A 23,433-nucleotide genomic window follows, 5' to 3' on the forward strand; every position below is an offset into this window, starting at 1 on the left:
CCTCAAAAAGTTAAAAACAGACCTACCCTATAATCCAGTAATTACACTACTGAGTATTCACCCCCAAAAAATACAAAAACACTAATTCAAAGAGATACATGCATCCCTATGTTTATTGCAGCCTTATTTACAATAGCCAAATTATGGAATCAGCCCAAGTGTCCACAGGTAGATGAATGGATAAAGAGGATGTGGTATATATACACAATGGAATATTATCCAGCTATAAAAAAGAATGAAATCTTACCATTTGCAACAACATGTATGCAGCTAGACAGCATACTGCTAAGCGAAATAAATCAGTCAGAGAAAGACAAATACAGTATGATTTCACTCATATGTGAAATTTAAGAAAGGAAACAAATGGGGGCGCCTGGGTGGCACAGCGGTTAAGCGTCTGCCTCCGGCTCAGGGCGTGATCCCGGCGTTATGGGATCGAGCCCCACATCAGGCTCCTCTGCTATAAGCCTGCTTCTTCCTCTCCCACTCCTCCTGCTTGTGTTCCCTCTCTCGCTGGCTGTCTCTATCTCTGTCGAATAAATAAATAAAATCTTAAAAAAAAAAAAAAGAAAGGAAACAAATGAGCAAAGGAAAAAAAGAGAGAGAAAGAGACAAACAGGAAACAGGTTCTTAACTACAGAGAACAAACTGATGGCTACCAGAGGGGAGGTCGGTAGGGGGATGGGTTAAATAGATGATGGAGATTAAAGAGTACACCTCCTGTGATGAGCACTGAGTAATGTATAGAACTGCTGAATCACTACATTGCACACCTGAAACTAATATAATACTGTATGTTAACTATACTGGAATTAAAATAAAAAGCTTAATAAAAAGAAAAGAAAAAAGACTGTAAAGAAAAATACCAAAATTTAATAATCATAGACTTTGATAGTGGGACTGTATTTTAAATTTTCTTATTTATCCTTTTCTGTATCTCCCAAATCCTCTATAATGAATACAAATAACAATAAGAAAACAATATTTAAAAAATATCCTGTTCTGATAAAATGATACAGTATCTACCTTCTCTATTTCAGAGACTTCCTAACATTGTGGTTCTGACTTTATTTTTTAATTTATTTTTAAATTTTTAAAAAAGATTTTATTTACTTGCAAGAGAGAGAGAGAGAGAGAAGGAGAGAGAAAGAACAAGAGCACAGAGGGACAGGGAGAAGCAGACTCCCTGCTGAGCAGAGAGCTCAACGCAGGGCTTGATCCCAGGACCCTGGGATCACGATCCAAGCCTAAGGCAGACGCTTAACTGACGGAGCCACCCAGGTGCCCCAAAGAAGTTCTCTTTCAAAGTGAAAGAAAAGTAATGGAGGGAACCAACATTTTTGAGTACCTGAAATGTGCCTGGCTTTATGTTATCTCTTCTACTTTTCTTAATAGCCTTAGGAGGTAAATGTTATATGATGAAACCGAAGCTTTGAAAGGTAATTTTTTCCCCAAGATTTTATTTATTTATTTGACAGACAGAGGCAGGCAGAGGGAGAGGAAGAAGCAGGCTCCCCGCTGAGCACAGAGCCTGACGTGAGGCTTCATCCCAGGATCCCAGGATGCTGGGATCATGACCTGAGCTGAAGGAAGACACTCAACCAACTGAGCCACCCAGGTGCCCCATTAGAAAGGTAATTTGCCCAACGTCATGCAGCCAGTCAGGCTTTGGTGCTGAGTGATATCATTATCATGTTTATGAAAGGTTCATTTTTAAAACAGCAAATGTTAATGATCCAGAAAGATGCCTCAGTGAGGAACAGTGAGCTACGAGAAGAGGAACAGTAACACTTGCTCATGCTATTCAGGCTTCCCCAGGCATCATTCTTTGTTTTGCTTTTCTTATAGCTATCAAAGTAAAATAGGATTAGAGCAAACTAAAAAATGGATACTAAAATGGAACTGAAATACATATATACATCATGCACATCCAGATGAAGATATCTGAATTCAAACCTGCCTAAGCTAGTTTCCTCTCTCCTATGTTCCCAGGGCTAGGTATGACAATGATCCTAATATCCTGAACAGCTATTTGTTTGTGTATTAGAGGCAGATAGTTATACATTTTCATCTTTGAACAGTTTGCTTTCACTTTACCTCTATTTTAAAGTAGGGATATGAATAGCCTCAGAATAATATGGTGGTATTTCAGAGTATTAAAAGCCAAATGTGAACATCTTCCTTTTATTACTTAAGAGATTTAGGGGTGAAAGATTTTTACAATAAAATAACATAAAATTTAATCTTATAGTGGGATTATTATTCCCTGTATATATGTACTATTTTTCTCTGGCGTTTTTCATTGCTTTTTCTTTTTGTTGCATTTTTGCAGTTTAATTATGATGGGTTTAGGTAAGGGATTTTTATATCAATCATGTTTGGGGTTCAATGAGCTTCTTAGACCTATAAAACTTGGTTTTTCATCCAATTTGAGAAATTTTCAGCCATTATTACTTCTTCAACTATCTTTTCTCCCCCATTCTCTGTCCCTCCACTCCTTCTGGGACTCCAAATATATGTATGTCAAACTGCCTGAAACTGTCCCACAGATCATTTAGGTTCTACTCATTTTTATTTCTTCTTCATATTATATTATTTTTATTGATCCTCAAGTTCACAGACTCTTTTTCTGCTGTCTTCAATCTTCTATTAAGGTCATTCAGTCAGGTTTTCATTTTAGGTATATTTTCAATGCTAGTTGGTTCTTTTTTGTAATTTTTATTTTTCTGTGGGATTCTCCATCTGTTCATTTGTTATGATTTTATTTTCCTTTAAACCCTTACGTATGTTTCTAAACATTTAAAGTCTTCTTTTGTCCATTTCAACGTCTGGATTATCTTAGGTTCAATGTTTACTGACTGGTTTCCCCCTTGATTCACATTTTCCTATAAATTTTTAAAGTATAATTGACACTTTAAACGATTTGTTACAGAGGTTCTGAATTATATTGTGCTCCTTTGAAAAGTGTTGATATATATTAAATGAGCAATAAACTTTGAACTAAAACCCTAAACTTTTCTTCTCTGGAGTAGGCAGCATATAAAATCTCTGTACTCAGGTCTTTCAACTTCTAACTGCTGCTTTTTCCTAGGTCCCCTAAAGTTTACTCAAATGCTTAGGATCTGAACACAGTTTATGTGTGGATTTTGGCACTTTGTTGCCCTCTTACCATGATGTCTCCCTCTATGTAGGAAGGCATTAAGTTGGCTTCTTCAAATAAAATTTAGCAAAATTTACTTGGAATTGAGTTTTATTATCTATACAGATTCTCTAATGGGAAAATCAAATACAAAGCCGCTATTAAACCTTCTTCTTCTACCTATGAAACCAGAAAGATTATGGATTAAAATATAGGTGGAAGGTAACATTACAGTAAAATACCATGTTCAAAACTGAAAGATTCTCTGTGTATAAATACCAATTATCATAGAGCATAAAATATCAAATAGTTTTTTTAAGGCTTCAGAAGACAGTAATTTAAGAAAGGAAGTTTTTCCCAACCAAACTGAAATTGGTATAATTAAACTTGAGCATTTCCTTTTGTCCCTTTAAGAGTCTTAAAATTCAACCATACTGACATATATGTTATAAAAAAAAATACAGATGTGTGGACTTAAATGTTGTTGAGTGGGTTTTGTTTTGTTGGATTCATATCTCAACTAGGTTTGAAAAGACTTAAAATGAAAATCAAAGTGTTAAATCAAAGTCACTGAGACTTATGGTGTTGCAGTCCTCCAAAAAGAAAATGTATGTACCTTGTATATTTTGACTGTTCAGTGAAAATGTTATTGAACTCAAACTAAAAGTTTAATTTGAAGATATATTAGGGACATACATTTAGGAGCTATACAAACTGCTTTTCCTAGAGAAAGGGAGAAAATGGTTGGTTGGTATAGGGTAAAGTTTATCTTCCTTTAACAGCAGGTCCCCTTCAAAAGCTAAAAAGTTCTCCAAGGGAAGAGACAGGAAGAGGATGCAGACTAGTTCCTTCTGATATGCTATGAAGTTGCAAAGTTTACTAAGCAGTGTGTACATAGTAGCAAAATCTCAGAAGGAACCACTTTGACATGGGGAAATGTTTCTGAAATATTCTGCCATCAGTGCATTTGTTTATTCCCTGAAGTTTCCTTTCCAAAAATATAAATAAAAACTATTGCTGACAGATTCCTTGCCTCTTTACTCATGCAATACACCCGTGTTTTGCAATCTTTTTTCCCCCCATTATTGTCCCCCCAAGGAATCTTTTGTAGACTGTTTTTTTCCTAATCACCACCCTCCCACGAAACTTTTATATTACAGATATAATGTGTATCTGTTTACGTACAGTGACCCTTTTGGGGGGTCACAAACCATTATAATCAAGGTATTTTTTACTCTCCCCCCAAGAAATACTTTTGTCGCTTTGGGAATAATATTGTCGCATTAAGAAACAGAGTACACTAAGAAAATCAGGTAATTTTCAATTATAAATGCAAGAGCCAAAAGGGAGGCAATTCACAAGTGGGAATGTAAAATTCATTATCTCTGAAAGGTGAACAAGAATATTATAGACTTCTTATGGTGATTTCTAGATACAAGAAAATTTTGATGGGGGATTGTGTTAAGGAAAGAGAGGGAAAATAATTTATATTCTTGGTTTAAATTAATACTTAAAAATAATTGAGTAAATGAAATTAATTGTAGGGGCCAGAAAATTCAAATCTTAATAAGGAAATTTTTCAGTAAAATCCTTATCATAATAATAAACTTGAATAAAATTAAAGCCAGTTCTCATTCTTTTTCAATCCTACATCACTGGAGAAAATATAATGACTAGTTTTTAAAAGGAAATGTAAACACAAAGTATAAAAGTATGAAAGGATTCAAAGTCCTTATAATTGAATTCATTTGTTTCTCAACAGTCCTTATACAAAGACAGCTTAAAGGAGGCAAAAACTTTTAAAATTGAAATTGACTTTAGATAAATGAAAACCTTAAAACTACCATCTAAAACACAAAACAGAGATTTCCTAGATGGAATAATTAAAGATAAAATTCTTTAGCTTATAGAAAGAAGAAAATAAGGATGTACAAATATTCATATTTGAAAAGCTCTCGAAGAGATATTTGCACACCCATGTTCATTACACAGCATGAATCACAATAATCGAGAGGTGAAAACAACCTAAATGTCCATCAATGAATGAATAAAAAAGGTAGTACATACATACTATAGAGTATTATTCAGCCTTAAAGAAAAGGAAATCCTGTCCCATGTTACAACACTGATGAATCTTGAGGGCATTAAGTAAACTATCCATTCACAAAAAGACAAACTTTGCATGATTCCACTTAAAAGAGGTTTTTAGAGTAGTCATACTCATAGAAACATAGTAGAATGTGGTTAGCAGAGGAGAGAGTTGAGAGGGAAATGGACAGTTGCTTAACCGGTGTAAGTTTCAGTTTTGGAAGATGAAAAAGTTCTAGACATCTGTTGCTCAACATTGTACTTACAGTTAATGGTTAAGATGATAAATTTTATGTTATGTGTTTTTTATTACAATTAAAATTCTGATAGTCAAACCAATAGTAGGTATAAATCAAATTTAGAACATACCTTCTTTAGTTTCTTAGCATATAATTCAGATATACAAATAAAACTACAGCAAACAGACTCAAATAAATCTGGGCAGATAAAATATGCTTAATGGTATAAAATAACTATTGTCTACCTATAACATCAATCTAAATTCAGTTGTATAACATTCAGCATGCATTTATAGGTCCATAATCCTTATATAAAACTCCTAGATAATTGCATTTTAGAATGCAGAATTCTTCAGATTTTAGGAAAAGCAATATAGCACATATGTTATAACTTCCACAGCAGGGTTTAAGGCAGCATCCTGTCATCAAGTACATAACTATTTCTGCAGCAAAAATTACGAACAGTCACATTAGGTAGGATAATTAAAGACTATAAATAGCCTCATGTCAGTTCAGGTCAGGTCAGGTTTTGCTGCCAGGAGCTTTTTAGATTTTGGGATTCCAGATAAATGAACATTGTGGATCCATTATTCCAATACAAGAATCTCAAAATTTTTAAGTTAGCAAATACTAATTCTTTATTCCTCATAATTTCACTGTCAGTGTAATTCCAAGTAGGAAAAACAAACAAACATGGCTAATTCAAAATCACTACACATTAGCAAAAACACCCATAGTTAGAAAGCATCAGTTCAAGAACCAAAGATTCTATACAAATTTTGACTTTATCCTAAAATTTTTTTTTCTTTTGAGTGTAGTTGACACACTATCCTAAACGCTTTAAACTCTATTTTGTGTATTTGTTTTTAATCTCTGCACCATCCAAATGACAGCCATTAGCCACATACAGCTTTTGAACACTTGACTATGTCTAGTTCCAAGTTGAGATGGAGTGTAACTGCAAAATCTCATTGATCATTTTTGTACTGATTACATGTTTAAGCAATAATCTTTTGGATAAACTGATTAAATAAAATATAATACTAAAATTCACCTGTCTGTTTACTTTTATAACCTACCTACTAGGAAATTTAATATTATATATGCGGCTGGCATTACATTTCTACTGGAGAGGGTTGCTCTAGTATCATGTCGGTTATAATGGCTGAAACTAATTATATTAAAATATTACTTCCTTGAGGATTCCTCTCCTAACTACCCAAGACTGGGATGGATATGAACCCAATGTAATTCTGTTGCTCCTTATGTGTCTATCATAGTACTGTTTCATTATATTTTAGTAGTTTGTTTGTCATTATTCCACCAAGCTGAAAGTTCCTTGAGGAAAGAGACTAGATTTGTTTTTTTTTTTTAATCTCTGTGCACAGGCACAGAGCAAGCATTCAATAAATGTTAAAAATTAATCAGAATATCCCAATGAAATACTAATAAAAGTTAATGTGAAAAGTCACACACAATTCTGAGGCTATAAATGACTGGAGCAATAAGCAATCATAAATTATATTCTCAGCCTTTCAAAAATATCAAATAACATAAATTTTTAAAGTTTCAATTTGTTACAGAAAAAAAAAGGATATTAAAATCTGTTTCTCACCTGAAGTCAAATTCCTAGCTGTACTTTGTGATTTCTGCATTTCAGTGGATTTAAAATTGAGATCATCCTGCATCATCTTCAGCTCTTGATTGGTGATAGAAGAGATCTGTTTCATACGATTTATATTCTGTATTTGTAGAGAAATAAAAATGGAAAAAAATTCCACTGATTTGACTCTCCAAAAAAACTCTTGGAAGCTAGATGCTCTGAATCAGTATTCTTTTTTGAAATACATCTTTTATCATGTATGTTTTATGTATGTTAAGAAGAATATAGTGAGATTCAAAGTCAGGTTTTTGCAATAAGGAGAGACTAAATTAAAGCTAATGTAAAAGAAGTAATTCTGAATTTTATCTCACTGAAGAAGAAATTCAAATACACTACTTTAAGAACTGCTAGGAGTCTTAAGACACATAGAATATTTAAAAGAGATTGCATATTTTTCCTTCTATTCTACCACTCATTAGTAGCTGCTCAATAAACATTTTTTTATGAATCAAGATACTCCCTGATAACCTATACTCTTGTAGGTCCTTACAAGAAAAGAATCCCTTCTATTCATAATACAAATGACCGTGTAAAAATATATCAACGTTTTCCATTATAACATCTAGATTTTGAAGTTTCTGTGCAAATGTTACTTCACCAACTTCAGATACATTAACAAAGGGAAAAAATCATAATAATTACTCTGAATTGGTCCCTTACTTACTGCTATAAAATTGACATTATACATATGTCATCCTTTTTCCCTATCATCCTTACCTGAATTTTGCCAGAAATACACAAATTAATAGCTTAAAGAAATAAAATAATAAGCAAGGGAATTTAAAGGAAACAGATTAAATGAACAGATGCAATAGTGAACCACTGCATTTTTTGAGGTGTATTTGGAAAGGTAATCACAGTAAAAATAACGAGGATGCTAAGACAGGCACATGGTACTCACTCTACTACAGTGCTCCAAAAGTGAAACAATATTGGCTTCTATCTGTGCCTTCCTTTCCAGTTCCCGATTCTTAGTTTCATCAAAAGTCTCAATAAAAGCTGCAGATTGACAATATGATGAGAAGCTTCTGTTAATATAGTTAACACTATATAAATTCTGATCTATAGGTCTTAACAGTACTTTTTAGAAATTCAAAGCAAATTTTAAATTACCACTATTTAATCTTTTATTAACCCAAGGGTAATTAAATCACTCAATAAGAATATTTCTACATAGTTTCAAGCTTTTAAAGCTTAACGGTTATGATCTTAATATAAATAAACTAAAGGTTACAAATCTGGGCTCAGAAGTAACAGCCGATATAAAGGAGAACATAAAAAAAAAATCTGTTTTTACATAGGATCTCCTTGATATATCTATAATTATTCATACTTACAATTAGCCACTAATTTTAATACAGAAAATAGTTGCTGATTACTTATTTCATCTGAAAATGAGTATTTTCTTTAAAATGTTGCATTAATCTCAACTAAATAAAATAATTTATTCACATTATAAATATCCTAAGAAATCTTCCTTTCTCTTGTCTAACATAGAATCAGTACATAATTTACTCTTTTTTATATTCTTAAGGCATTTCTATGCCTCTTTCAAAAATAAAAACTTACAGTTAAAATAACTTTACTGTTAGCACAAAACAAATAATTTTTTTTGTAATTATTTATTTATTTATTTGACAGAGATAGAGACAGCCAGCGAGAGAGGTAACACAAGCAGGGGGAGTGGGAGAGGAAGAAGCAGGCTCCTACCGGAGGAGCCTGATGTGGGGCTCGATCCCATAGCGCCGGGATCACGCCCTGAGCCAAAGGCAGACACTTAACCGCTATGCCACCCAGGTGCCCCCAAATAATTAATTTTGAGATAATTTTTGGTACTTGCTGAGATTTTAAAGAAATCTTGGGATATTGTTAAATCAGAGTTAGCAATTACTACTTAATGGCATGCTTCTATGAAGGTAACAATTGACATCGGACTGATAAAACTTCAGATTCTAGCAAAATGATTATTAAAAAAGGAAACCAGTAAGATAATATAGGTCAATTTTTAAAAATTTATGAACATACAGAACGCAATTAAGTGAAGATCTACTTACAAAGTTAAGATTTTTAAAAAGCAAATGAGAAGCTGCAACAGAAGGCTACTAAAGCTACAGTCAGTAACAGAACCAAGCAGCAAGATCTGAGGTGAAGGCTGATAAATAATGACAGGAAGTATTATGAAAAGCCAAAAAAAAGGCAAAAGATACTAAAGATGAATACAGTGAAGCAGGAAAAAGAGAACATTCAATATTCAATCAGTAAGCAGTCTCTATATAAATAAACAGAAGTACTAGTTTTAGAATCTATCCTCAGCACAAAAATACTCATACACACACAAACCCTTCTTAAAATTTTCTACCTGTCCCTAAACTATGCTAGATATTTATTAATTCTTCTGCATTTATTATTAGCCATTGTATCTTCCCAAAATGAAATCTCTGATTTGGTATACATCAACAGATCTCTGAGAATATTTTCGTATCAGTAAGATCACTTACTGTCCATATTTTCCTCTCGTTTTTTTAGCTCCTTGTACTTCTGATTCATTTCGCCTATAAGAGATAGAAAATATAACATCAATTTCAAAAACTCCAGACACAGTGCTGTAAGTGTAAAATAGTTCTTAGGTTTTCTATATACCAATAGTTATTGAATATTCGATATTTTCTATTCGGTGAATTTTTTTTAAATTAACATACAATCTTTTAAGACAATTATATATATATATATATATATATATATATATATATATATATATATTTGATAATGCAGAAAAAAATCTCCTGACAGGAAAGGACTTTAAATCTTCCAGTGGTTCTCTATTTCAGTCCCAACTTGGACCTACTCAACCTGCGCATGAACACTACTGGTGATGGGAAACATAAGCTCCCCAAAAAGTTCATTCATCTTTGAATAACTCACAACAGCAGGCAAAATAGCAAAGTAACCTCCCTCACCAGACCTTAAAGTCTATAAAGCCTGAACAAGCTATTAGAATGTACTAAGTGCTACCGTATGAAAAAGGGTGCTTTAAAAGCACAGAATAAAGGGGCGCCTGGGTGGCACAGCGGTTAAGCGTCTGCCTTTGGCTCAGGGCGTGATCCCAGCATTGTGGGATCGAGCCCCACATCAGGCTCTTCCGCGATGAGCCTGCTTCTTCCTCTCCCACTCCCCCTGCTTGTGTTCCCTCTCTCACTGGCTGTGTCTCTCTGTCAAATAAATAAATAAAATCTTAAAAAAAAAAAAAGCACAGAATAAAGACAACTTATCTAGTTTTGGAATTCCCGGAAATTTTCTCTAAGGAAGTAATATTTAAGCCGCATTATAAAGAAAAAATGAATAGGAGTTACCTGGTTGAAACAGAGAAGAAGAGGTTCAAAATCAAAGTATTGCAAATACAGAAACCTGAAAGTGAGGATGAGTATGGTAGCACAAGAAACTGAAAGAGTGGTATGGCTGAGGCAGAGAATGTGAAGTGAAAAAGTGGCACAAAGAAGAGGCAAATGATGGATGAGAGACATTATAAGATACATACAAAAGTTTGGACCTCCACCTAAGGGCAATGGTAAAACTACTGAAGATTTTAAGCAGGGTAATAAAATGATTAATTTGTATTTCTGAGCTGCCTTCAGCTCAGGTCACGATCTCAGGGTCCTGGGATGGAGCCCCACATCAGGCTCCTTGCTCAGCAGGGAGCCTGCTTCTCCCCTGCCTGGGGCTCCCCCTGCTTGTGCTCTCTCTCTCTCTTTCTCTCTCTCTCTGTTAAATGAAGAAATAAAATCTTTAAAAAGGGCAAAAATCCTGGACCCTGACAATGGATGAAACTGGATACTTTAACGGCATAAAGGGGCCATTAACAGAAGTGGATCATGTTATTTCATAACAAAAGGATTTTCAGTGTAACAAAAACTGAGTTTTGAAAGGATACCATTATTTCCCTAGACTAGTGAGACAGCTGCAGCCCTGTGTCCTCAGGGTCCCAGGTAGAGAAAGCAGAATAAATTTGTGCTTGCACCAATCTGTAATCTTTATCTAAACCAGTCAATTTTTAGCAATTTTTAGGAACCTTATTAAGATGATGCCCAGTAAGCATGGACAGAATAATAGACTAAAGATTCCTAAGGGGGTTTCTGATAAGAAGCTGGCATTTAGAAGAACTTTAAGGGTTAAAAAAAAAAAACAGGGGAGCCAAAGTTACAGTGCAGAGGTTCAAATGCAATGGTCAGCCAGTGTTCTGTATAAACTCCTATGCAGGTTTTTTCAAGCACTAGCTAGAGTAAAGTTAGGAAGTAGAGGAAGACAGTTGCGGTAGAGCCTCGAATTACATGGAAGCATGGACTTTGTTATTAATTACAAATTTGTATATGATTTTTTTCAAAAATGGATTATAGACAAATTAAAATTGTCACCATTCACTCACTTCGTGGCAATAGCTTTTGAGTGGGAAACAAAGAATTAGAGCTGGAATACCCTCCATAGGAGGGTAATATGCATGGAAATGTTATACAACATACGTGATGTAGCAGAAAAGCTAGTTTCTGCTGAACCTGCCATATCCTAGGTTTCTAAGAAAGTTCTGGTTGTCTGAGAAGTCCCACTCCTCAGAGATTGGTTAGGCATTAAGGGATTATGAGGAAGGCCTGCATCCTAGGCTTTATAAAAATTTAACTACCATCTTATCTTTCTTCTTATAAACGTAAAAGAATCTCCTATACAAGCTTTTTCCAGTTCCTCATCTTGCTATCAGACCTCAAGGCACTGTAATGAGGCTTTTCCTTCTGCCATACCAATGAAATTTCTCTAAGATTACATAACTCCTTAATTATCAAATCCAAGGGGCAGTTCCCAGTCCTTATTTCATTCTGCAATAACCGACACTATTGATACATTCTTTCTTCCTTCAATTTTTTTTCCTTATGTTTTTTTTGTCGTTGGGGTGGGAACTTCTTTGGTTTTTCTTACTCTCGGATCATTCCTTATGTCTTCTCTTCGTGGCTTCCCCTTTCTTCTACATTTAAATTCTGGTTTCTGCTTTTAGTTGACTTCTAATACTACATTACATCCAAGAAAATCCCACTCATTCTTGTGGTTTAAGAACTCTCAAATTTGACCTTTTCCCTAATTTTCTGATTATTTTATCCAACTGCTTACTAGATACATTCTGTGGGTATCTCTCAGGACATCCTAATAGTATATTCATAATTAAACTCATGAGTCTTCCCTCTCAAAGTCTGCACCCCTCCGTATTCCCCATTATTTTTAGACGTCCTTGGCCACAACTTATCATCCAAGTAAGAAACCTGGGAGAATATTCCTCTCCTCTCTTCTCAAATCCATGTTCTTAACTGTCATCAGATTGAGCTGGAAGACATATCTGGCCAGCTGGATGAGATAGGACAGAGATCCCATATATCTTAGTAGATTCCCAAGCTTCATAAAATCTCTTCTCATATCACTGTTGCTAAGAAGAAAAGAGATCAGAGAACTAGTGAACTTCTCTATTTTGCGATTTCTCAGTTGGAGGGTTCATATCTGAGCTGCCCATGAGAAGCACAGACGTGGGCAGTCCTAAGATAGGGTAAAATATAGGAGTTATTTAACCAAATCTATTCTTAGATTTACTATCATAGGAGGGGACAAGATCATATATTGGAGAAGCTAATCAGTATGTGACACTGGACATGCAAAAGCAGGCAAGCAAAAGGGTCTAAAGTAGTAAGATTAAGAAGACCAAAGGAGAAGGAAAAGGGCATGTTAATAAAATAAGGGTTATTTACAGCTATCCTCAAATTCTTAATATTTGATGCAATTATAGTTCTACATAATTTATTTATTCCAAATTTACTGAATGCCTGCTATGTGCCAGATACCGTAGCAGGTGCTGGGGAAATCAAAATGAGCAAGATAGTTACAACTTTATCCTAGAAGGGCTTACAAATTATTAGATGTACAAAATATATGTTTGAAGTCCTATAATAACTACTTATTAGGTGAAAGATAGGTGAAAGACTTCAGAAGGTTCTTATGTGGAAAGTATTGTATTGGTAAGGCACTCTAACAAGTAATGTAGGAATTACAGAGATGAAGAAGACCTTTGCCTTCAAGACATTTATACTCTACCAATACAAGTATCTCAAAATTATAAACTATAAATTCAGGGTTTTTCCCCTCATGTGGAGGAAAAAAGAAATGGGTATGGACTATTACAAAAAATCTGGAATACTGTGGAGAGGATATCATTGTTTTCTGATGCTCTCTGCCATAGAAAGCTAGTGGAGTAAGGGAGATATGCTCTTCTTGCACTACCGAGAGGCTGAGTAGCACCACAGCCTGCTTTATCCTCCCTGCCAGTTCATATGACTCTTACTTCTCCATCAAATGTTCCCTTCATTCTACATTATAGAGCTAGCTTGACTTTTATATTCTGAGAAGTAGTTCTGCTCCTGGAGAAGGTCTGAGTACCATTTTCCCCCCATCTTCTATCTTGGTTAATATATAACATGGCATAGGTAATGACTCTTTTGGTCTCAAGCCCCCCCAAATCAGCAGGCCTACTGATTTCAGAGGTGAAAGAGCAGCAAAAAGAAAATAAAATTAGAGAAGTGTGCCAAGAATAAAACCCTAAAGGACATCTGCGTATCCGAATTCTTTCCTATCTAGCACTTGGGGTCATTCTGAAGCAAGCTAAGTCTCCCCAGTACCTTTGAGTGTTCAATGCATTTGAATGTTCCTTATGTGGCATGGTTTTAGTCTCTACCATTCTGCTCATTCTACTCTTAGTGAGTTTCAGAGTTCTTCTTTACCCTTTTTAAAGTATAATGCCAAGGGGTGCCTGGGTGGATCAGTCAGTTAAGTATCCAACTCTTGATTTCAGCTCAGGTCATGATCTCATGGTCATGAGACTGGGCTCTGTGCTGGGCGTGGAGCCTACTTAAGATTCTCTCTCCCTCTGCCTCCCTCCTACCTGAAATGAAAGAAAGAAAGAAGGAAGGAAGGAAGGAAGGAAGGAAGGAAGGAAGGAAGGAAGGAAGGGAGGGAGGAAGGGAGGAAAGAAGGAAAGAAGGAAAGAAGGAAAGAAAGAAAGAAAGAAAAGAAAAGAATACAATGCCGAGAAATTTAGGATTCAAAACTGACTATCACTTCCCACAGTCTATACAGTCATCTTTCTGTTAATGCAACCTAGGATTTCAGCTGTTTTGGAGGCTGTATCACATTAATTCATACTGAGTTGTTTAAATCTCCACTAACATTTTCACATATTTTAGTAAGCCAGACCACTTTCTCTTCCCCTTTCCTACTTCAATTTTAATTAGTTTGGGGTTCCTATTAAATTCCATCTTTTTATATTCAGTTTCTCTTTCCTATCTACTTTTCACCTGTCATTAGAGCAGTAAGTAATAAACTAGCCTATCAAATACTACCAAACTGGTATGTTAAAATGAGCCCATATAAATTTAATGTTTTAAACTAACTTTTGGCTTCAAGCTTCATCCAACTTATCAACCATACATTCTCTGCAAAATGTTTTAAATTTTGGCAGGCAAGTTTCTTTACAGCTATGCAGACCAAGTCTGATAATTCTATCTCTACACACTGGAGGAACTTTAAAAATATATAATAAAAATTCTCTAATTATGTAAAAGTTAAATTATTGCTAAAAGCCTCGTGTATAAAGAAAAGAAAAAGGACCATGAAGACATTTGTTTTAACAGAGTAAAGTCAATAAAACTGGATGGTATAATAAGTAGTCCTTGGAATGTACTCAACACAACGAACTTCTTAATTATTTCCTAAAGCAGTGGTTATAAACTTTAGCATGCATCAGAATCATCAGGAGGGGTTGCTGAAACACAAATTGCTAAACCCTATCCCTAGCATTTCACACTCAGTAGGTCTGAGGTGGAGCCTGAGAATTTGTTACAGATGGTGCTCATGCACCTGATCTGGAAATAATACCACCATTCTAATGAAAAATACAAACTGTAATCTAACCAATCTTCAAATTGAACAATAAGCAATGATTCATTCTTCTTCATTGAATGTATATTGAGTCTCTATAGAATGGCAATGTATAAATGCCATTTGACATCTCAGATACCAGAAGATAAACCACTTGGAAACTGAATCAATTATTTTATATATCCTGGGGGAAATACTTCCTAAAATGTTTTGGGAAAATCTCCGGGAAAGTTATTCAAGTTTCAGTTTATAAATTAATAGCATTAATAATAACAGCTAATAACTAACACTATATGCACTTTTATAATGGTATGCTATTCTCAGTCACACACACACACACTCACAAAACCCCATTCATCTAATCTGCACAGTGACTATAAATAGTAGGAAGGTACTGTTATCATCTCCATTTTAAAAATGAAAAAAATTAGGGGCGCCTCAGGTTTGAGAACCTGGCTCCTGATTTTGGCTCAGGTCATGATTTCAGGGTCATGAGTTTGAGCCCCAAGTCTGGCTCCACACTGAGCATGGAGCCTGCTTGTGATTTTTTCTCTGCCTCTCCCTCTGCCCCTCTCTACTCACACATGTGCTCTCTCTAATAAATAAGTAAATCTTTAAAAAATAAAAAATAAAAATGAAGAAACTAAAAAAATAATAGGAAATAAAAAATTAAAATGAGGAAACTAAGGTATAAAAAAGTCAAATAGTATTCCAAGATCAGCCAGTAAAATAACACAGCTCAGATTTGAATCCAGTCATTCTGGTTGCAGAACCTGTGCTCTTAAATAAAACTATCCTGTCTTTATAAATTCCGTATTACCTGACATATGCAAAGAATAAAAGCTTCTAAACTAGGTGTTGGGACCCTGAGTATGAAAAAGTATTCTATAGACAAACCAAAGAAAAATGTTTTATATTTTTATTACTCTTCAAAGAAGCATATAAATTACGGAATAAATTGCAATGACTTTGTATAGAGTTTAGGACAGTAATACAATGATTCTATAGCACTTCACATATATTTCTATTATGATACATATTTATCACATTGTTGCAGTTAGATATTTATACGTCTGATACACTATATTAATAATCCCACATTTGGTTTTACAATCTAATCCATCTTTGGAAAGATACTGTACTCTAAAAATGAAGGAATTATTTGTAGTAATAATGCCCCCAAATCCTTCTTGCAGAGATAAGTGCTTAAAAATAAAAGATATATTTTTTTAAAACATGACTAGTTTTTCAACTGTATTGGTCAAGCCTGGTCTGTGTAAGTAGACATCCAGAAAATTAGCCCCACCTTGTGGATCATAGTAGTACTACAAATGCAGGCCTTTAGGAACAGTGAACTGTCAAAGTGTATATTCTCTGATCTCTACCTCTGAAAGCAGTAATAAATTGTATGTTAATTGAATTTAAATTTTTAAAAAAGTGTGTATTCTCTTGACAGGCAAAAACTAAGAAATTTCTAAATAACATTGGTGAGTAAGCACTTCCACATACTGCTGTTGGTTGTATAAAATGGCACAACTTTTTCTGGAAGAAATTTGCAAAAATAATAAAACTGTAAACATAAGTAACATTCTATTCATAATTTCACTTCTAGAAATTTATCCTATAGAAATATGCAAGTTAAAAAATATATATGCAACAAGGTTATTTACTGCAGCGTTATTCTTGGTAGCGAAAAACTAGAAACCACCTAAATGTCAATGTGGATACAGTGAACACTATTTAACCATAACAATAACAAAGATGATGATGGCAGCTAACAGTTGTTGTGAGTAATAAATATGTGCCAGGCACCATTCTTGGTCTGGCTTTAAAATCGTGACACTGGCCACTATGCTATACTTCCCAGAATGAAGTATACATCCTCATATGGAATAATGTACATTAAATATAGTTAAATGAAAGACTCAACCTCAGAGGAATTATATATTACTCCATCTTAAAATCATATGCTTATATATGTATAGAAAAAATCTAAAAAGCTATAAACATCAAACTGTAAATAATATGAAAGACTGGAATAACTCTAAAGACTGGGATGACTATGAGGAGAAAGGAGATGATTTTTTACTTTATATTTATACACTCTGTATTGCTTGAATTTTTCACATTAAGTACATACCAGATTTTTATATTAAAAGCACACAATTTTAAAAAATAAATTAGCTAGAGTCTTTAAAATAACTAGTTTAAGGAAAAAAAATTTTAAAACAGGAAGGGATAAATTGTTACATGCTAAGGTAAATTGCACAGTTAATGAAAGCATGAGAATGGTCAGTTGAGGGAAAACAAACACACCCACAAACACACAAGCACACCCCCCCCAATAAAATGAAGCATATTCAGGTGATTAAAATTCTAGAAATTCTAAGTAAAGTTTATAAAACTGGTAATTTCTTGATAAAAATGGCAAATTGAGTATGCACAGTTAATTCTAATCCTCCCCCAAACTGAACTAAAAACTATAGTAAAAAGAATTTTTAAAGGTAAAACTCCCAGCAATAAGAAAAATTAAAAAAGAATATAACGGCAATAAAATTTCAAAAGCTGTAACCAGATGGAAAAGTGGTAACTAACTGAGCAGACTAGATAAAGCCTAAACCTAAGCCACTATTGGGTAAAGCTGAGAATCAACCCAGTTTCAAAAGGTTTTGAAATTTTGCATAGAAGATTGATCACTTATTTTGTGCTCTTACTCCATGAAAGGTTTTGTCATGTTTTAAAACAGTAACACTCTTCTTTTTAGAATTTAATGTAATATAGTGAAGAATAAAGTAAGGATCTGATTTAAGTGGACCAAGAAACATTACCTACTTTGAGGAAGCTTCAGTATGAGATATATAAACTCTCAAGTATTAATCTGTGGTGAGAAGAAAAAATTTCTAAGTCAACAATTACAAAAACAAATTACTCAGCTATATGTCAGAAGTAAACCTTGACGTAAAAGGATTCTTAATTGAAAGAATATCCTGTGTTAAGTGAGAATACAAGCTACTATTATCTATTTTTTGTTTTTTCTTTACCCAGAACAATAGTGCTTTTTCCATTACTTTCTCTTTCTCATTCAGAAGTAATATTTTTTCAAGTTTTTATTTAAATTCCAGTTAGCATACATTGTAGTATTAGTTTCAGGTATACAATTTGGTGACTCATCCCTTACATGCAACACCCAGTGCTCATCTGAACAAGTCAACTCCTTAATACCCATCACCCATTTAACACATCCCCCCCTGCCCACCTTCCCTCCAGGAAACCTCCATTTATTCTCTATAGTTAAGAGTCTGTTTTCTGGTTTGTTTCTCTCTTTTTCCCCTCTATGTTCATCTGTTTTATTTCTTAAATTCCACATATGAGTGAAATCATACAGTGTTTGTCTTTTTCCGACTGACATTTCACTTAGCATAATACTCTCTAGCTTCATCCACATCGTTGCAAATGGTAAGATTTTATTCATTTTTATGGCTGAGTAATATTCTATTGTGTATAAATATACCACATCTTCTTTATCCATTCATCAATTGATGGACATTTGGGCTCTTTCCATAATTTGGCTATTGTTGATGCTGCTGCTATAAACATCGGTGTTCATGTGCCCCTTCGAATCAGTATTTTTATATCATTTGGGTAAATACCTATCTAGTAGTACAATTGCTGGATCATAGGACAGTTCTATTTTTAACTTTCTGAGGAACCTCCATGCTGTTTTCCAGAGTGGCTGCACCAGTTTGCATTCTCACCAACAGTGAAAAAGGGTTCCCCTTTCTCTGCATCCTCACCAATCTGCTGTTTCCTGTGTTGTTAATTTTAGCCATTCTGACAGGTGTGAGGTGGTATCTCACTGTAGTTTTGATATCTATTTCCCTGATGATGAGTGATATTGAGCATCTTTTCATTTGTTAGCCAGCTTTAATCTTCTTTGGGAAAAATGTCTATTCATTTCTTCTGTCCATTTTCTAACTGGAATATTTGTTTTGGGGGGTGTTGAGTTGATTAACTTCTTTATAGATTTGGATACTAACCCTTTATCAAATATGTCATTTGCAAATATCTTCTCCCATTCTGAAGGCTGCCTTTTAGTTTTGTTGATTATTTCCTTCACTGTGCAGAACTCTTTATCTTGATGGAGTCCCAATAGTTCATTTTTGCTTTTGTTTCCCTTGCCTCAGGAGACATATCTAGTAAAAAGTTGCTACAGCCAATGTCCAAGAGGTTACTGCCTGTGTTGTCCTCTAGGATTTTGTTGGTTTCCTGTCTCACATTCAGATCTTTCATCCATTTTGAATTTATGTGTATGGTGTAAGAAAGCGGTCCAGTTTCATTCTTCACATTTAGATCTTTCATCCATTTTGAATTTATTTTTGTGTACGGTGTAAGAAAGCGGTCCAATTTCATTCTTCTGCATATTGCTGTCCAGTTTTCCCAACACCATTTGAAGACACTGTCTTTTTCCCATTGGATAGTCTTTCCTGCTTTGTTGAAGATTAGTTGACCATATAGTTGTGGGTCCACTTCTGGATTGTTTGTTCTGTTCCACTGATCAATGCGTCTGTTTTTCTGCCAGTACTATACTGTCTTGATCACTATAGCTTTGTAATTTCACTTGAAGTCCAGAATTGTGATGCCTCCAGCTTTGCTTTTCTCTTTCAAGACTGCTTTGGCTATTCAGGGTCTTTTCTGGTTCCATACAAATTTTAGCATTGTTTGCTTGAGCTCTGTAAAAAATGCTGGTGGTATTTTGATAGGGATTGCACTGAATGTGTAGATCGCTTCAGGGAGTATAGACATTTTAACAATATTTTTTCTTCCAATCCATGAGCATGGAATGTTTTTCCATTTCTTTGTGACATCTTCAATTTATTTCCTAAGTGTGTTACAGTTTTCAGAATACAGATTTCCTACTTCTTTGGTTAGGTTTATTTCTGGGTATCTTATGGTTTTTGGTACAATTGTAAATGGGAGCGATTCCTTGATTTATCCTTTCTGCTGCTTCATATTGGTGTATAGAAATGCAATAGATTTCTGTACATTGATTTTGCATCTTGTGACTTTACTGAATTATTAGTGTATCAGTTCTAGCAATTCTTTTGGTGGAGTCTTTTGGGGTTTTTTTGTTATTTTTTTTTAAGATTTTATTTTTTCTAAGTAATCTCTATACCCAACATGGGACTCAAACTCAAACCCCAAGATCAAGAGGCTCTTCCAACTGAGTCAACCAGGAGCCCCTTTAGGGTATAGAGTATCATGTCATCTTCCTTGCCTATTTGGATGCCTTTTATGTGACTGATTGCTGAGACTATGACTTGCAGTGCTATTTTAAATAACAACGGTGAGGGTGGACATCCCTATCTTGTTCCTTACTGTAGAGGAAAAGCTCTCAGTTTTCCCCCACTGAGGATGATATTAGTTGCTGGTCTCCCATATATGACTTTTAGGATGTTGAGGTATGTTTCCTCTATCTCTACTTTGTTGAGAGTTTTTATTAAGAATGGATGCTATACTTTGTCAAATGCTTTTTTTTGCATCTATTTGCTTTTATTTGCATCTATGGTTTTCTTTTATTAATGTGGTGTATCATGTTGATTGATTTGCAAATATTGAACCACCCTTGCAACCCAGGAATAAATCCCACTTGATCATGGTGAATGATTCTTTTAATGTACTATTGGATGTGATTTGCTAGTATTTTGTTCAGAATTTTTACATCCACGTTCATCAGGGATATTGGCCTATAGTTCTCTTTTTTAGTGGAGTCTTTGGTTTTGAAATCAGGGTAATGCTGGTCTCATAGAATGAGTTTGGAAGTTTTCCTTCCATATCTATTTTTTGAAATAGTTTGAGAATAGTTAATTATTAACTCTTCTTTAAATGTTTGGTAGAATTCCCCTGGGAAGCCATCTGGCCCTGGACTTTTGTTTGTTGGGAGATTTTTGATCACTGCTTCAATTTCTTTGCTGGTTATGGGTCTATTCAAGTTTTCTATTTCTTCCTGTTTCAGATTTGGCAGTTTATATGTTTCTAGGAATTTATCCATTTCTTCCAGATTGAACAAATTGTTGGGATATAATTTTTCATAATGTTCTTTTACAGTTGTTTGCATTTCTGTGGTGTTGGTTATTTCTCCTCTCTCATTTGTGATTTTATTTATTTGGGTCCTTTCTCTTTTCGTTTTGGTAAGTCTGACTAAGAGGTTATCAATTTTATTAATTCCTTCAAAGAACCAGCTCCTGGTTTCATTGATCTGTTTTGACTGTTTTTTTTTTTGTTTCTTCTTGTTTTAAAAAGATTTTATTTTTTTGAGAGACAGAGGACAGAGGGAAACTAAAAGGGAGAAGCAGACTTCCCGCTAAGCAGGGAGCCTGATGCAGGGCTTGATCCCAGGATCCTGGGATCATGACCTGAGCCAAAGGCAGACACTTAATCGACTGAGCCACCCAGATGCCTCCTGGTTTTTTTGTTTCTGTATCATTTATTTCTGCTCTGATCTTTATTATTTCCTTTCTTCTGCTGGCTTTAGGCAAAGCAATATTTTAAAAAGCAACAATTAAGCAAATATTTAATGGCTCCATTTAGCTAAGAAAGGAGAAATCTGGGTGGGTTCTGCCTTTTCTGAAAAGTAGTACAGCATCTGCCAATAATGCTCTGGTTTAGCAATGATGTAGTCTATACCCAAATTCTGACCATTTTAGTAACTTTCAATAGAACTATTTCTCATTGCTTCTAGTTAGCATAAATAATAATAACAATTACAGGAAAGTATGCATATTTCAATCTAAATATTATTAGAACCCATATAAAAAAATTACCTTATCCATCAATAAGGTAAAACTACTATCTGGGTGAAGTCTAGCATATATTTAAGATGATAAAATTAAATCCCTCAGCAGTTTGAAAAGAGTAATGCTATCTTATTATATTGCAATTTTTGCAAGGAGATTATTATTTTTTTCAGTCACTTAACAAAGACAAAGTAAAGATTTTAGAGCAAAGAAGCCTATCTAGAATTGGTCAAAAGTCCAAGTGTATTATGAGGATAACTCAACATCTGCACAATGAAGATTTTCTTAGAATAGTCAACTTCGTCTAATTTACTTAGTTAGCTTTGAGACATAGTTACTATATGTAACTTTTGGCAAATTATAACTTTAGAGACCTGCCCAAATGAATAAATATAATGCACTTAAGGAAGATATTGGACTACGCGGCCACCATTAATACCTAGCAGGGAACACAACTGTACCTAGCCCAGTATCCAAGGATGCCTTTGAATTTAAAATGAATTATGCAAAACTGAAAGGATGAAGCCACTACTCACACAGTGAGACATATATAAACATCATTTATAGTTTATATGTTATCTTAACCAGAACCCCTACAAGGCAAAAGGTGGCCTTAGATGGATCATACAAAGGTATCAAAAATAGCAGAAGCTAAGGTAGCATCTACAAAATTAGTAAAATGTGCCAGAGGGAATAAAGCCTGAAGCAGGAAGAAGTATGAATTGGAAAGTCAAAATAACTTGACTATCCTCCACATCTTAAGGAGTGGATTATCTACAATCTTGTGTCAAGGAACTGCTGAAAACACAGATGTAGGTCAGAACCCACCACTTTACTGGAAATCATGAATCCAAGGTAGGAATCTTCTAGAAAATAATAAGACCTTTGCTAACCAACCCAGCTATCTCTGGAAAAGAGTGCATATGTACATCCTAAGAACTAGAGGGCACAAAGAAGTGATAGAGCCCAACTTTCATCTTTTGTTCTACAAATCTTTCCCTGCTAAAGTATAGCATTGTTCCATTCATTCCACAAACATTTATTGAGTGTTTATTTTCCCAGATACTGTGTTGATGAAAGAGTTACCAGGGTGAATAAGACACAGTCCAGATCGTTTGAGGATGTATAGCCTCAGAAGAAAGACAAACATCCAAGTAGATAGCGGTAATATAGTGTGGTCAATAAGTGATATATTTATGCACTGTGTGCTCTGATAATGGAAGAGGTCACTCATCTAGCCCAGCCCAGAAATAGGTCAGGGAGGGAAGTTAGGGTTATTATGGTGGATTAGATACTTGAAGTAGATTTTAAAAGATGAGAAATTACTAAGGTAAATAACAGGGGAAAGAACATTCAAGACAAAATAAATAGTAGGAGCAAAGGACTAAGCATGAAACAGTTTGATTTATCGTAAAGGGAGTGATATGTGGAGTACCACAAGGAGATTTTTATTAGAATGTAAGGATAGAGATGATGAGGAGTAGGAGAGGAGACTGACAACATATAGGTCAGACTGCAGAGGGACTATAATGCCATACAAAGGTTCTTAAA

General features: G+C 34.5%; 1 protein-coding gene across 2 annotated transcripts in view; it reads right to left on the bottom strand.

The window, feature by feature from the left end:
• The window catches only part of IFT74 (intraflagellar transport 74), an 81,181-nt gene that overhangs the window by 9,324 nt on the left and 48,424 nt on the right, over positions 1-23,433 (bottom strand). For both annotated transcript variants that reach the window (XM_045780372.2, XM_045780370.2), the window contains 3 exons: positions 9,628-9,681; positions 8,031-8,128; positions 7,082-7,208 (listed from right to left, as the gene is read on the bottom strand). In XM_045780372.2, coding sequence (XP_045636328.1) covers positions 7,082-7,208; positions 8,031-8,128; positions 9,628-9,681 — 279 coding nt within the window. The remainder of the gene's footprint in view (positions 1-7,081; positions 7,209-8,030; positions 8,129-9,627; positions 9,682-23,433) is intronic.

This window comes from Ursus americanus, chromosome 18, assembly GCF_024610735.1.
Source record: "Ursus americanus isolate L20-20 chromosome 18, mUrsAme1.1.p, whole genome shotgun sequence".
In the NCBI taxonomy this organism is placed as follows: domain Eukaryota; kingdom Metazoa; phylum Chordata; class Mammalia; order Carnivora; family Ursidae; genus Ursus; species Ursus americanus.